Source organism: Marmota monax, unplaced genomic scaffold, assembly GCF_021218885.2.
Source record: "Marmota monax isolate L192 unplaced genomic scaffold, Marmota_monax_Labrador192_F-V1.1 WCK01_AAM20220418_F8-fsc00253, whole genome shotgun sequence".
NCBI classification, from domain to species: domain Eukaryota; kingdom Metazoa; phylum Chordata; class Mammalia; order Rodentia; family Sciuridae; genus Marmota; species Marmota monax.
The window spans coordinates 1,732,555-1,748,460 of NW_026695237.1; the positions used below are offsets into that span (position 1 = coordinate 1,732,555).

At 43.6% G+C, this 15,906-nt stretch overlaps 1 protein-coding gene across 2 annotated transcripts in view; it reads left to right on the plus strand.

Moving 5' to 3' along the window:
• Morc2 (MORC family CW-type zinc finger 2) overlaps positions 1–8,280 on the plus strand; it is a 37,805-nt gene extending 29,525 nt beyond the window's left edge. Inside the window, exons 18-26 of one of the 2 annotated variants that reach the window (XM_046439510.2) lie at positions 518–592; positions 680–1,060; positions 1,633–1,764; positions 2,285–2,339; positions 2,844–2,985; positions 3,117–3,341; positions 3,436–3,529; positions 6,831–7,010; positions 7,982–8,280. In XM_046439510.2, the coding sequence (XP_046295466.1) occupies positions 518–592; positions 680–1,060; positions 1,633–1,764; positions 2,285–2,339; positions 2,844–2,985; positions 3,117–3,341; positions 3,436–3,529; positions 6,831–7,010; positions 7,982–8,050 (1,353 nt within the window). In that variant the 3' untranslated portion in view covers positions 8,051–8,280. Of the gene's footprint in view, positions 1–517; positions 593–679; positions 1,061–1,632; positions 1,765–2,284; positions 2,340–2,843; positions 2,986–3,116; positions 3,342–3,435; positions 3,530–6,830; positions 7,020–7,981 lie in introns of both variants that reach the window. The other variant, XM_046439509.2, reaches the window with a different exon arrangement.
• Positions 8,281–15,906: the final 7,626 nt, after the last annotated feature.

Genomic DNA, 15,906 nt, shown 5'->3' on the forward strand with positions numbered 1-15,906 from the left:
CTTTTTTCCTGTGTCCACGTATGTTTCTTTTAGAATCTCTAGGTCTTCATTCCTCTTTTTTTCCTTGGTTTGTCCCTTTTTTCTAGATACGTTTCATTATTTTATATTTTATTATAAAAGCTTTTTTTCCTTTCTGGCTGCTTTGTCTGTAGACATACTCTCACTAACATGAAGTGTCTTAATATGTACCTCTCTACTGAGTCCCACCTGTCTTTTCTGGCCTTGTCCGAGTTTCACACGTCTATTAGGTTTTTTTGATTCCTTTGATAGAAATTCAGTCTATAGATACTTTCCCAAGTCTCTCACTTGCTGGATTAATCACAGTGTCAATTTGCTCGTATTTTAGTGTTTATGTATTTTTCATCATCTTGATGAGAATGGAGGCTTGTAGAACTAGGACTGTGACCCAGGTTTTCTTTTTATTTGCCCACTGTCCCAGACACAGAGTGATGATTCCCCAAAAATTGATTTGTATCAAGATATGCAGAAAACTTTTATCATCATATTTGCCTTCCAGAAAACCACACCCATCCGCTCCCAAGCTGACCTGAAGAAATTGCCCTTGGAAGTGACCACCAGACCTTCCACTGAGGTAAAAGTCTGGGAGCATGAGAAGGAACTCTTTCTTAGGTGTCCCAGGACAGGATCAATGTTCTCATTCTCTGTGGGCTTTTTATAGGAACCTGCGCGGAGACCTCAGCGTCCTCGGTCACCCCCTTTACCTGCTGTGATCAAGAATGCCCCGAGCAGACCTCCTTCCCTGCAGACTTCCAGACCAGCCAGCCAAACTCGAAAAGCCCCTGTCATCAATAGCCTTCCAAAGCCACCTGCTCTGGCAGCCCGGGTAGAGGCCAGTACCTCTAGGCTTCTCCAGCCACCAGAGGCACCTCGAAAACCTGCAAACAGTCTGGTCAAGACTGTGCCCCGCTCTGCCCCTCTGGTGCAGCCACTGTCACCATCTCTGTTACCTAACTCCAAGAGCCTTCGGGAGGTCCCTGCCCCCAAAGCCATCAAGACTCCAGTGGTCAAGAAGCCAGAGCCACCTATTAAACTCTCCCCGGTGAGATGCTTTACCCTCTCCCAAGCCCTAACCTATTACTAGTGCTGTAGGAATGGAATTACTCTGTGTTAAAGCCGTGGTAAGGGAACTGAAGGAAGAACATTAAATCGAGAGCTTTTCTGTTGATTCCAACGACGGGGAGTCTACATAGCTAAGAGATTTGGTCAGGGTCATAGTATAAATTGGTACCTTGTCCACAGGTTTTTCCCTGCTCCCCTGAGCTTTGGTCTCCATGAATTTTAATCATCTCCATGGGCTTCTCACATGTAGGCATGGGTTGGCAACCAGATCACAGCCTTGGCAGCTGTGGCAATGGTTAGTGTATATCAGAGAGGTCATAGCTAGCTGGCTAGGTGCCTAAGCAGTGAATGAACCAAGAGGCTTCTTCCATGACAACTTTGAGCAAAGGTCCTCATGGCACAAGGGCCAGAAGGTGTTTATATTTTGAACCAAGCAATGTCATTGCAGTTGAAGTACAAGCCCTTCTCTGAATGGCTCCTTTGTTCACTTGAAATTTCCTGTGCCTTGAGGGATGAACAGGGCCCCTCACTTTCCCATTTTCTTGCTTTTAGGCTACCCCTGGTCGGAAGCGGAGTCTTGGGGTCTCTGATGAGGAAGAAGCTGAGGAAGAGCCTGAGAAGAGGAAGGAGCGGTGCAAGAGGGGCAAATTTGCTGTGAAGGAGGAAAGGAAGGAATCAAATGAGGTAGGTGGTTGAGGTGAGGTTCTCAGAGCCTTCCTCTCCAGAGCCTGTAGCCCACACTGTCTGTGCCAGCTCTGGCAACCCGGGTAGAGGCCAGTACCTCTAGGCTTCTCCAGCCACCAGAGGCACCTGGAAAACCTGCAAACAGTCTGGTCAAGACTGTGCCCCGCTCTGCCCCTCTGGTGCAGCCACTGTCACCATCTCTGTTACCTAACTCCAAGAGCCTTTTCACAAGCCTAGTTGCTCTTTGAAGGACGCAGATGAATAGAAGTTTGATGCCATTGCAGGATCTTTATTCCCAGGCCTTTAGTTACACTGGTACACATCAGTGGGTTAGAATCACTTCACTTCTCTGTGTCTGTGACATTCTGTTCCTTGCCTTCTGTCTTATTTATAAAGGTGAATTTAGAGAGTGATTTAAACTGTACCATGAAGGTGGCAGTGAGACCCTGGGTAGCCAGTAATACAAGTCATCTTTTCAGGAGGCACTAGGAATGCCTCTAACAGTGTCTTTTTCTTACAGTTGTCAGACAGTGCTGGGGAAGAGGACCCAGCTGACCTCAAGAAAGCTCAGAAAGGTGAGTTTGGGGAGGTCCCTAGAAACCTGTGGGTAGGAGTGTAGATCTTTTGCAAGCATCAGTTTATTTTTGAAAGTTTGGGTTATCATTCCTGGGCTTGGGCTCTGTACTCAGGATCCTAATCTAATCTCAGAGATAATTCTAAAGATGGAACCCTCTCCTCCTTTTTGTGCATGCGTGTGTGTGTGTGTGTGTGTGTGTGGTGGTAATTATTGAATGTAGTGTCTTGCACATGCTAGGTGAGTGCTTTACCACTGAGCCACATCTCTCAACCCTGTTTTGTGATTACTTTTAACACTAATTCCTTGATATTTGTTGCTGGTTGTCACTCATCCTCATGCTTTTTGGCATTCTTTTTCTAAAGAGGGAGAATTAAACTAAGATGCAGTGAGGGTGACAGCATTTAGGGGCTTCTGTCCTCCAAGCCTTGAGGACTACCTTTCTTAAGGTGGCTGAATGGAAGACTCTAGTTCTCTTGATTCTCACTTCTTTCCAAATTCTCAGATAAAGGGCTGCATGTGGAGGTACGTGTGAACAGAGAGTGGTACACAGGCCGTGTCACAGCTGTGGAGGTGGGCAAGAATGTGGTACGGTGGAAGGTGAAATTTGACTATGTGCCCACAGATACGACTCCAAGAGATCGCTGGTAAGGACCCCTTCCGGGAAGACAGAATGATAGAAGTTAGGGCATGGGGAGGAGAGGCCTCTGGCCTCCCTTCTAGTAGCTTATTCTAAGAGTCTGGGACAGATATAACGTAAGCTCTGTGTCCCCCATAGGGTGGAGAAAGGCAGTGAAGATGTGCGGCTGATGAAGCCACCCTCTCCAGAGTATCAGAGCCCTGACACACAGCAAGAGGGTGGGGAGGAAGAGGAGGCCGTAGTGGCCCAGCAGGCTGTAGCCATGGCAGAGCCCTCCACCTCTGACTGCATCCGCATTGAGCCTGATACCACTGCCCCAAACACCAACCATGAGACAATTGACTTGCTGGTCCAGATTCTCCGGTATGTTTCTTTTCTTTTTTTTTTTTTAACTCAAGACTAGCAATAGCTCTCTTTCCATGCCATTCTGAGTTCCTGTCGCTACTTTATTTCTTAGGAATTGCTTACGGTATTTCCTGCCTCCGAGTTTCCCCATCTCTAAGAAGGAACTGAGTGCTATGAATTCAGATGAGCTAATATCTTTTCCCCTGGTGAGTCTGGCCTGATCTTTGATTTTGTACCCCCGTACTTGCCCCAGTCTTGTTGTGAACAGTCTTGTGATTGCTCTTAGTTACATGCCCCACCTTAGCCAGCTTCCCTTTCTTCTTCTGAGCAGGGAAGACTTCATGTTGTGAGAAAAGTGGTTTACTGGTGTGCAGAGCAACTCTACCCCAACATATGTGGAGGTTAGCCCCCCTTATGAGTGCTACTAGGCCTGGTTTTTATGACAGGTATATCCCTTTGCCTTTACTCTAGCAGAGGAGTAAACCTGTTCTAAGCAACAGCAATGAGTTTAGAATCAGAGTGGCTAAAATGTGAAACTGGGAGGGAGGTAGAGAGAAGCTTGTGGAATGTGGAGATCAGTATTAGGGCTTATGTAGCCCAGCAAGTGTTGTTGATTTATTGCCTCTTTTAGAAGGTCCTCTGCTGGACCTCGTAGTGAGCAGTTCTGCTTAAACTAAGACCAGGTTTCTGGTCTGAACTAAGACCAGGTATCTGGTCATGAGGCCAAGATCTTCACAAGTGTTGTGGCAGCGGGAAACTGAGGGTGGGGGTGGAAACGACTCAGTGCAAAGAAAACAAGGGCTTTTGCAAATGCCTGCCTATGTAGGTGAAGGGTGATGTCTGAAGCTGGGACTTTTGTGAACAAAAAGGCTCAGGGGACTGGGGATGTGGCTCAAGTGGTAGCACGCTTGCCTAGCATGCTTGAGGCACTGTGTTCGATTCTCAGCACCACGTAAAAATAAAGACATTGTGTCCACCTAAAACTAAAAAATATTTTTTTTAAAAAAAGGCTGGTGGGCTGAAAGGACGGGGTCACAGAAACAGGTTGTAAGGTGAGCTGAGAATAGGAAGTGAAGCATCTTGGGTCAATCTAATATAGTCATGCTGACTTAACCTCTGTAGAAAATGGAGGCCAGCCAGCAAAGGCTCGAGCTGAAGAAATAATTAATAATGAACCATGTCTAGAGTAGGGGCCAACAGTGTTTTTCTGTAGAGGGCCCATTAGCAAATAATTGAAGGTATGCAGGCCACACAGTCTCTGTGGCAATTATTCATCCTTGCTGTGTGTCTCAGGCCTGTGGGGAATTATTTTAGTGGCAAGTGTTAGGAAGGTAATAAGCTTTGTGCTGCATTGGAAGTATCAACACCATATTTCTAGGGCTGTGTAGTGTATAGGTATAGATGAAAGAGAGTCAGGACTCTCTTGAGAATAGGGGTCTAGGACTCATACTCAGAAAGTGGTATTAGGAATAGCTCAGTGATCTAGGGAAGGGAAGAGGATTAAAATAGAGATTTCAGGATAAGTATGTTCAAGATTTGGGGCTTTCATGTAATAGCTCTGTGCTTAATGTAGTTTGCCAGAGAGAAAAATACGGGGTTTTATCTCCTTTCTACTTTGAAAAAAAAAATGAGATAAGCTAGGTGTGGAAGAAACTGACTCAGGAAAGGTAGTCTCTTAGTGACAGAGCCCAAATTTGAACCCAGGCACTTCTTAGGATAGATCATCTTTCTCTCCTTACAGTGCTGCCTTGCTCTCCCTGCAAAGTGAGGAGCTAGAACAGACTTAGGACGGTGTCTTCACAGAATGCTCCATGCATGCTTCAGCTTTTGCCCTTGTTTAGGCTTTGGGTGCTTTATGCAAATCCCAGGAGAATGAACAGTTTGATAGGATGGCTAGGTCTGTCTGTCATCTTCTTGTCAGTCAGATTTGTTTCTTTTGGCTTAAAGTTGTTGCCAAACTCAGCAGTGGCTTGGTACAGCAGGACCTCTGTTTGGGGCTGAGCAACAGTGCCCACTGCAAAGTCAGTGTGAGTGTCTAACTCTAAAAATAGTATGTAACTTATTTTTATAAAATGAGGTATAATAACAGTGTACAACTTTAATCTCCTGGTTATAATGTCAGAAATCAAATTTTCTTTGGTATAAAAGCATCTAGGTTCATTTTGTCTCTGTCAGTCTGTAAATATTTGTTCTTTTTTCCTATCATGCCAGCCTAAAAGTTCCATTTAGAGGCCCTGTAAATATTAGATTCAAGTACCATTAAAAAATAAAAAATGTCAACAACAAAAAAACTAATGAAACAAACAGCTGTTTGTGAATTTAAAGTAAAAAGGTTTTTTTGTTTTTTAAAGAAACTAGTATCAATCATGGTTGCCCTGACATTGTGAATTTTAATGTTTTGGAATCGGCTTATTTATTTTGAGCTGCCAAGGTAAGTATTTTTTTGGGTGTGCAAAACATGAAATATATCTAGTCATCTTGGTTTGAAAAGTTTAGATTCTTAGTTATATACTTGCTTGTTATAGTTTTTAAAACAGAATCAGAAACTTTTCAATGTGGGGCTGGGATTGTGGCTCAGAGGTAGAGCACTCGCCTACCCCCCAGTGCCCTTCTAGATGGGCAGCTGGTCTCCCTAGGTCCAAAGGAGAAAGACCTTCACATTTAACTCTTGGATAAGGACATGATCACACAGGTAAAGCACTCAGCAAAATGGTATGGCAGATGGCAGCCATGAATAAAATAGGAGGGATAATTTTTTATAATGCGGGATTGGGGATTGAACCCAGGGCTTTGTGCATGCTAGGCAAGTGCTGTACCACTGAGCTATACCAACAGCCCAGGAGGGGTTATTTTTACTATTCCAGATGGCAAAAAAGGACACCAGGATTACTGTTCCAGCAAGCATCTACCAACTGCAGATTTGTGTAGTAAATATTTTTGCAACATCAAACTTTTTTTACTATGTCCCTTGAGAACTTGAAACCCATGGGGTGGTAGTTATTGTTTTTTATTGGGGGGGGGGTGTTTTTATTTTTTAGTTGTAGTTGGACATAATAGCTTTATTCTATATATTTATGTCATGCTGAGGATCGAACCCAGGGCCTCGCATGTGCTAGGTGAGCACTCTACTGCTGAGCCACAACCCCAGCCTAGTAGTTACTGTTAATTAGCAGTTTGTAGCAGTTTGTCAAGATCTTTGAAAAGGCAGCAACATGCCTGTTTCAAATGAAATGTTACATGGAATCTCAGTGTAAACAAAAAACAATATTAATATTCTAATTAGGTCATATTTATAACATGATTTACTCTGCTTCCGACCAGGGGTAGCCTAAGAGCTAAGAGGAGGTTATTTCTTATAAAGACACATGAGCTACCAGCATTGAGAGGTTTCTTTTTCTTTTTTTATATATATATTTTATTTTTATGTGGTGCCAGGGATGGAATCCAGTGTTTGGGGCACTGGGGAACCCTCAGAAACTCATCTTGCCTTCACCCTTCCCTCCACAGAAAGAGTACTTCAAGCAGTATGAAGTAGGGCTCCAGAATCTGTGCCATTCCTATCAAAGCCGTGCTGACTCAAGAGCCAAGGCCTCTGAGGAAAGCCTGCGCACCTCCGAGAGGAAACTCCGTGAGACAGAGGAGAAGCTGCAGAAGCTGAGGACCAACATCGTGGCACTCCTGCAAAAGGTGCAGGAGGTGAGCCAGGCAGCCCTCTCATTGCAGTTGGACCACCTGGTCTCTCAGGGAGGGGGGCCTGGGCATCTCCTGCTCCCTTCTCACTGGATTCTATCCACTCACAGGAATCTGTGGTTCCAACCCTGGCTGCACTGCATCCTGACCAGGAGGGCTTGAGGTGGTGTGGCTGCCTGGGCCTCATCCCAGCCAGACCCACTGAACATTGTCCCTTATTCAGACATTCCAATGTGTAGCCTGCTTTGAGAACCCTCCAGTCTACAAAAGTCTTGTTTTTTCAGATGATGCCCAGATGGGATTGGGTAGTACAGAAGTGGGGAGTGCCCCTTATTCCAGGCAGTGAATACCGAGGGGGCCTGCTCTGTGTCTGGAGGAAGAGACAGAGCTACTAATGGTGGACAGTGTGTGAGGTCACTTGTCAGGGTAGAAGACAAAGAGTGAAAAATGAGGGAAAATAAAAGAGTGAGAAATGAGGGAAAATGATCAGGACTCAGCCTGAGTGGGAGTTGTGGATAAAAGAAGTACAAGGACTTTTATGAAGGTGGCAGTAGGGAGTCATTGGAGGGATGTGGCCTGGTCCAATTTTCATTATGATACTCCAGTTGGTTGGAGGGGTGGAGGTTAGAACCAGGGAACATGTAAGTTCACACAGTTGTCTGTAAGAAATGGTGATGGCCTGGACATTGATTGGGGTGATGACAGAAGTGGGCAACACTAAGGGAAACACTCGTCTAAGGAAGTGGAACAGTAGAGCAGAAGGAAGAAATCTGGGCATCATCTGAGGTGGGGATAGGGGAAATGATCAGGACAGGAGCGAGCCTGGCAGCCAGGGTGGAGTGCATCATGGGGAGGGGACTCTGGGCTTAACGCCAGGAACTGGGAGAAGGGTGGAGAGGCACCCCCCCCCCCCACAACAACAACAACACTTTCTGGCCCTGGCTGATCCCTGCCCCGCTCTGTTGCAGGACATAGACATCAACACAGATGATGAGCTGGATGCCTACATCGAGGACCTCATCACCAAGGGAGACTGAGGGGCCAGGAGCGAGAGATCAGCTCCCTTGCCTACCCACCCCTGAACACAGCAGTTTCCGGGGAGGGGGATTTCATTCATGGGTTGGTAGACTTAACCTTGGTTTAACTCACGTGGGACATTTGTGCTTTTGGAGGGAAAGATACTCTGATTCTTTGAATCTTCCTCCCTAAGTTTATAAATATTTATTTTTTAAAAGAAACAAAATGCTGTGCCTGCTGTGAGACCATACTTTTTTTGTGTGATTCTTTGGCAAAGGATACTTTTGCCACCCTAGGTTGCTGCTCCCGGCTCCTCAATACAGGGTTAGCACACCATCCTGAAGTTGGACCAGCTCCAGGGGTGGGGGTGGTTGAACAATGTGGAGAGCTGAGGGACAGAGGTGTGGGAGGTGAATTCACCAGAGCAGCATGGCCTCCTAGGGTCAGAGGGATGCTCCTCTTGCAGCTCCCATCTCAGCTCATGGCTTTGAGATTCTGGTTAATTTGCTTCCCCATCCACCAAGTTCTCTCTGAAGAAGTGATGAAGAAGTGATTTTTCTCAGTTACCATGGACAAGGAGGTTTTCCAGCTTGAGTCCTGGTTGAAGAGTAGATAGCCTAGTTAGATCTCTACCTGGGTAGCAGCACTTAGGAGTGTTTAATTCCAAAGGAATCCTCAGGTGCGTGAAAGACCCCTGGTGCTGAGTTGGCAGAGGCCTCCGTCTGTGGCTGCCTCAGGAGTGCCTACGGCTGTTATTCTTATTTCTTCCCTCTGCTGGGCCCCATGGAGCCCCTGCACAGTCCCTGCTCTAGGGGAGTCAGAAGGGTCAGGGAGCCCCTGACTGCAGGGACTTCAAAAGCAGCTCTGCAGGAAAAGCACACCTGGCCTTCCCTCATTGTCCAGTCACAGTCCCTCAAGTAACAACTCGGGGTCAGACAGGCAAGAGTTGCTGAGTTTTCTCTGACTGTAGGAATAATTCTGGTTCCATTTCCCCTAACTCTTCCCACTTCTATTTGGGGCCTCTGTTGGCACAAGAACTGTGTGTGACCTTTTATGACGGATCTATGATTCAAACCACCTTGGTTTTTTTTTTTTTTGTTTTTTTTTTTAAACCATCTATTGCCCAGGCCAGCAGTGGCCAGCCAGTCTGCTGCCAAGTGAGTTCCGCAGGAGATGGAGAAACAGTGGGGAGCCACACCAGCCACATTGAAAATCCAAGGTCTTTCCCCACTTGTTCATGGAAGCACCTGTGACTGTTGGGTTTTGGGCTTCCCCAAACCATATCCCTGGGAGAGGGCTAAAATATGTCTTTTTTGGAACATCCTCCAAGACTCTTGGGGGGTTTCCTGAGCTGTTGATTCCTTTTCATCCAGCTCTGTTTACCCCAGGTAGCAAGTGGTCCATTTTTGTTCACAAAACTACTGTTTTAATCTAAAAAGAAGTTGGTTCTGCGTTTTTACTGGAAGATAATACTCAAGTTTTTTACTTACATGTTATCAAAATGCAATAGTATAAACTTGTACTGGTGAGACTCCCAAACTCAGTCTGTGTTCTCCTCAGTGAAATCAGCACTTTCCTCTTCATTTTTTTCTACCATGTGGCTTTAAACTGTCTTCAAAGTCTTCTTCCTCATCTCGCCATCTTCACTGAAGTTTTCAGCTTCAGTGTCCTTAGTACACACAGAAATGAAGACTGGATTCCTAGCTTCAACTTCTGGATGTGCTTATTAAGCTGAGGTTGGCCTCAGCTTTGCTGAATGCAGTCTTGTTTCCTAGGCAGAGATCCTTCTGTTCTAGATGGGAAGATAAAATGTAGTGGTCCCCTCTCCTTTCTTGGAAACACCATAGGACAGCTGACTTGCTTCCACCTATTTGACGATGTGGGAAGAGGGAGATGGTTTGATTCATCTATACTGGGAAATTCCTTGGCACAAGGCTGCCAGGAAGTGAATAAGGACCGCAATTCTAGTTTTTAAGAAGATTGGGATTTTGTTTATTTTGTCTGTGAAGTGCCACATGTACGTGGTAAAATTCCAGAGTATAAAAGGCTGATTTGTGAAAATCTAGGCTCCCTCCTTCAGTCCCCAGATTCTCCTTGGACAGTTTATCCATCCTGACTCTGCATACTCAAGTACCTGTTCTGTTTCTACCAAGTATATATTGGAGCCTATTTCAGAATTGCCCATATGGGTCTGCTTAATTAATTAATTAATTAATTTGTATTAGGGATTGAACCCTGGGGCATTCCACCACTGAGCTGCATCCACAGCCCCCCTCCAACTTTTTAAAATTTTTGAGACAGAGCCTTGAACTTAATCGTTTTCTCCTGCCTTAGCTGCCCAAGTAGCTGGGATTACAGGTGTGCACCACTGAGTCTGGCCCTCTATCCTGAACAACCACAGAGCATTTCATTATCTTGAATGTATTGTCATTTCTTTTAACAATCTCCTATTTATAAACAGGGTTGTTTCTAACATGAAAAGTACTGGTGAGTGTGTGTGTATATTTGTTCATTAACTTAGATTTGTATTTAGAACCATTTCCCTGTTTGGAATTATCTATGTCAGACTGTGGGTGCACTAACAACTCTAAAAATACATTCCCACACTGCCTTCCAGAGAAAGACCTCCAATTTCAATTTCTACCACACAGTGTTTCCCCTACCCCCACTTCCAACTTGCCAGTTGGAATTCACTTCTCTGAATTGTTTACTAATGTGAAAGTTAATGATTTTTTTAGAAAGTTTGAATCAATGAGACTGAGGGCTTTTAACTGACCAGTTGTGTTTCTCTTCTGGTACATGGTTTCATGTGGTTTTGAATCATGAGTTTGGGACTTACTTGCAAATCATGAAAAACAAGGGGGCAGAGTCCTCAGGTAAGTATCTCCTCAGCCCCTAAGTGTCCCAGGGATTCCCCATTTAAAACTTCACTTTGGGGTAAATGCTATTAACCAGGTCGACATTTTCATTTACCAAAGAAAGGCAAGGACTAATAACAGAGTGAGAAAACACCTCTGGTTCTTTTGTAACTGTGTGAGTAACACTGATTTTTTGGGGGGGGGGGGGGCGGGGCATATCGGCTCCTCTCTTGTTACATCCAGTTCCTGGAGTTACAACATGACTTTCAAGATGCAGGGTTCAAGCAGCATTAGACCAGAGTCCACAGCTCTAAGGACCAATAAGTCAAGCTTGATAAAACTCCAAACGTTTGCAATACACACAGAATTTAGGGGTTGGCCTGTGTAGCTAGCCTGTGCTGCCTTTACTGACTATATGCCCCTGTTGGAAGGTCATTCTATAGTTGAGCCAGGTTGTAAGGGACTCATTGATAGCCACCAAGCATTCTAAGAATTCCACTGGAGGGTTCTGGCCTTGCTCAGAAATGGAATCTCTGAGGCTTCCTAGGAAATATGTTGCCCTAGGTTCTTGGAGAAGTTGCTACAGCCAGCTTGGCCACAGGAGGCAGAGCACCTTGAACATACCTTCAGACTGTCAGTTCCTGATACTGCTGGAGGTATACACTCTACTTAGCAAGACATGGACTGCGCAGAGGGGCGGACCTGGCAAGGCACATCCCATTCAGCATATGAACCAGGATGTTGCTGGGCCTGCTTTTTAATTCAGTAACTTGCCCTATGCTAGTCCCAACCGAGGCCACTGTTGGGTCCAGCAAAACCAATTTCCCAGCTTGTAAGGAGAAGTTACTGTCCGTTCTGGCTCCCCATTCCTCCTCTAAAAGGGGTTGAATGATGGTAGAGCTTTTCCAACCTATTTACTCACAGGATCAAGTGTCCACCTGACATTTATCCAGCAGTTATAAAAGTCCAGTAATACTATAGCTCCTCTGGTTAAAGCTGGGATAGGGATTGGTTCCTGAATGCTACTGGTAGGCCTGCAGCTGCTTACTTAGAAGCTCATGTGAGGGTAATATGCTTTCCCCAGGGCTGCCATCAAGGCCTAACCATTTGTCCAGTTTATCTCCCAAAGGGAGGGCTGGGTTTCTATGTAGACTCTACCAGACCATGCCTTTGGTATTGGCATTCTTAGCCAAGGTCTGGAAGGTAGGGGAGCTCATACCACTCAATCAAACTTGGACCAGAGAGAGGGTAAGGACCCAGCAGGCTCATCACCCCTCTTCCTTTCAAGTACCCTCTGGATTCTGCTGAGATGCTTCCAGGGATTCTCTTGGGCCCCTTGCTGCCTTGGTGACTGCAGGTTTTTCCACAAGCTGTGGCCAGCTCTAATCTACTACCAGGTCTAACCGTTTCTCCTCCTTTTCTCTTCTCTGTTCAAAGCTCTGGGGTCTCAATTTCCTCCTCAGTGCCACACCAATTAGACCAATCTGTTACCAGGGTGGCTTGGTGCTGCAGTGGGTAGGGGAGAAGAAAACCTGATGGAGGGGAATCTTTGAATTCCTTAATCGCATAATCAGCTGCCAAAGGACACGTGCCTAAGGGCTGATTGTAAATTCTCACCTGGCCCAGAGGACATGGCCAGTACCCAGGCACTCAGCCATTTCTCCAGAGGCTTTCAGGATGGCCAACGCTCAGTCCCATAAGGGTACCGCCCCTCTCCCAGCCGGCCAACGGTTGTGTTCTGCTGAAAGAGCCCTTTGCAGGCTAGACCCTCGCGGTGAGGCCCAACTTCGCCTGTCCTATGTTGCTAAGCCTGCACGTGCTGCCACGCCCTGCTCATTGGCTGTGGAAACCTCGCGCGATATTGCTGTGCAGCGCACGGCACTGTGGGGAATGAGGCCGACTGGGTTCACGTCACACCCTTGCGACTTCTTAGCAGGCAGCAAGGGCTGGCCCCACCCCGGATGCTAAAGTGGGGAATTGTTATTGTCTGGTCGCTGCGTATTAAGCCCACGTTGTAGATAAAACCTTTTTTGTTCGTTTTCCAAATGAACAAATGACCCCTTCCCTAAGAGGGGTCACTACAGAAAACTTGTTTTATTTTTTGGGGGGTGGGGTGGGAGTGTGTGTGTCTGGGGGGGCGGTTCAGATGCCTATCTGGCTGCCCTTATTTCTGCAAGGTGAAAGACTTGGAAAGGAAAAGAGGCTTCATGTGTTTCATTTTGCTTTAAAAGGGCCAGCCTGCATGCGAGCCTGTCAGCTTCTCCTGGGACCTAAGGCAGAGCGCCCATCTCTTGGATTTCACAACTTCAGTTTTTTACAGGTTTGTCCTTAGCTTGATTTGTGGCATTCATTGAAAGATAAGCATGTTAGACTTGGGAGTTTCCTACCATCTGGAAGAAAAATCCATCCCTTTCTTCCCAACCTCTGCACCTTACCCCGAGACAAAAGCCAAAAAACTTTCTCCATTTTGTTGTGATTTTTTTTTTTTTTTTTTTTTTTTGTCAACCTTCATTCCTGTGGAATGTATTTTAGTGTAGTGGTAAAGCAGAAGTCAACCCCCACCCCAGGTGGAAATTCTCTTATGCCAGCCCCATTTACTATATGAACCACTTTGATCTTTATATTTCCCTCTGGTTTGAATCTCTTGGAGATATCCTAATTGGAGACATCCTGTCATCTTTTGTGTGGGTGAATCTGATGTGAAGATGAGGTCACAGCTGAAACAGTAATTTTGGTCACTTTCAGCATCTACATGAATCACTTTAAAAATAAATCTTTTCCAGACTTTCTTAGATTTAATTCTCTCATGAAATTTTAAATCACATTATCCAATTCTCTCTCATCCCAGACTAAAGAAAAGTTCCACTGGGACTTAAATTTTAATCGCATTAAATTTAAAATTTAAGTTTTGGGAGAGTTGACATTTTTATGATATTAAATGTCCCCAGAAGATTCAAAATGGTTTTTTTTTATTTGTTAAGACTTCTTTTAAATCCTTCAGTAAGATTTTATAATTTCTTCATATGATTTTTATAATTTTGTTAAATCTATTCCTGAGTGTTTATAGGTTTTGTCACTTTTGTGATGGAATACTTTCCCCCATCTTTAGTGCTCACTTAGTATTAATATGGAGAAAAGCTAGTGATTTATGATTTAATGTAATTTACTTCTATATTACAAACTCATAAAAACATCTGGAGGAAAAATTGTTTTTTATAGAAACAATTTCAAATTTATAGTATAGCAATTGTATTTAATTGCCATTTAATTTTAGTTAGAGCCTCTGAAACAATGTTGAATAATTATGGGGATCTTGTTTCTGATGTGGATAGAAATCAATATGTGAAGTTGTAAGCTTTGGTAAGTGGCCTTTGAAGTGTTAAAAGAAGTTTCCTTTCTTTCATTTCTATTTGAGACCTTTGGGACTCACTTGTAGCTGTGGTCCTGCCTGAGTCAGGCACCAGGGGGCAACAGTCATGCATTATGAAATGTTATTTTTTTAGTTGTAGATAGATAAAAATACCTTTATTTATTTATTTTTTTAATGTGATGCTGAGGATAGAATCCATTGCCTCACACGGGCAAAGCAAATGCTCTACCACCTGAGCTACAACCCCAACCCTAAGCTGCTATTTTAATGTTTTTTATTAGACATTAAGTAGCCATAGAAATTTGCTGCATTAAGTATTTGTAAAGTAGGAAGAATGTACAAGGGACACCCATCACCTAGTTTGTTTTTATTACTTTAAAAATATCTGTGTTTTCCTTCTGGATCCCTTTCCTTCCTGCTCAGAGATAACTGTCATTCTCAATAGTGGTCATCAATTCTTTGCTCTTCATTACACTTTTCTGATTTCAGTTTGTATTCCTAAGTAATTGCTTTGCTTTGCTTGTTTTTAAACTTAGATGAACATAAAAATTTTCTGTTTTGCAATTTTCTTTATCTTTTCAACATTATGAAATTGGCCCATGTTGTTTGATGTAGGTTTAATTCGTTTTTATTAGTGAATTGACCATAACCACATTTTATTACCCATGCCTCTGTGACTGGCATTTGGGTTGAGTCTAGTTTTTATTTTATTTTCCTCTTTCTTTACGGAGACTGAACATTCTTCTTTATGTCTCTTGTTGCATGTTTGCAGGAATTTCTCCCTAGGATGTAATCATTCAAGTAGAATTGTAGAATCATAGGTCATGTGCATCTAATGTCAAATTGTTTTCAAAAGTGGTTGTATAAATTTTCACACCACTGACACTGTGATTATTTCCTTCATTTCTCTACTTTGTCACCAACACTTGATACTGCTAGACTTGAAATTTTTTGGAAGTCTAATGGGTATGATGTTGTATCTCATTGTGGTTTAATTTTCATTTCCCTGATTTGTGTTGTGGTTGATACCTTTTTTATGTTTATTGACCATTTAGATTTCTTCTTAGATGAAGTGTTCAAGATTTTGACCCATTTTGCTTTTTTTTCCTTATTCTTAAAAAATATTCTCAGTACAAATTCTTCATAAGTTATCTGTCTTACAAATTTCTTCTCCTGCTTGTTGGCATACCTTTTGTTACTCTTTGTATTTTTATGAATAGAAATACTTGATTTTAATGTAGATTAATTTATCAATCTTTTCTTTATAATTTTTATTTCTTATAACTTGTTTATCTTTCCTTACCCTGAGATCATGAAGATATTGTGTTGTATTATTTCTTGAATCCTTTATAATTTTATCTTCCATATTTAGATCTTTAGGGGATCTGGATTTGACTTATCTGTATAGTGCGAAATAGAGCTCCAATTTTCCTTCCTTCCCTCCCATTCTTCCTTCCTTTTTTTCTTCTCTCCTTTTTCCTTCCTTCCTCATCATATCCCTGCTCATTCTCTTTCCTCTTTTCCTGATTACCCAACTTATTGGATAATTATTGAAAAGTTTTTTTTCTTTCCCTGTTGATCTACAGTGCTACCTCTTTTATATATCCAATGTTCATATATTAATCTGTTTCTGGACTTTTAGTAAATT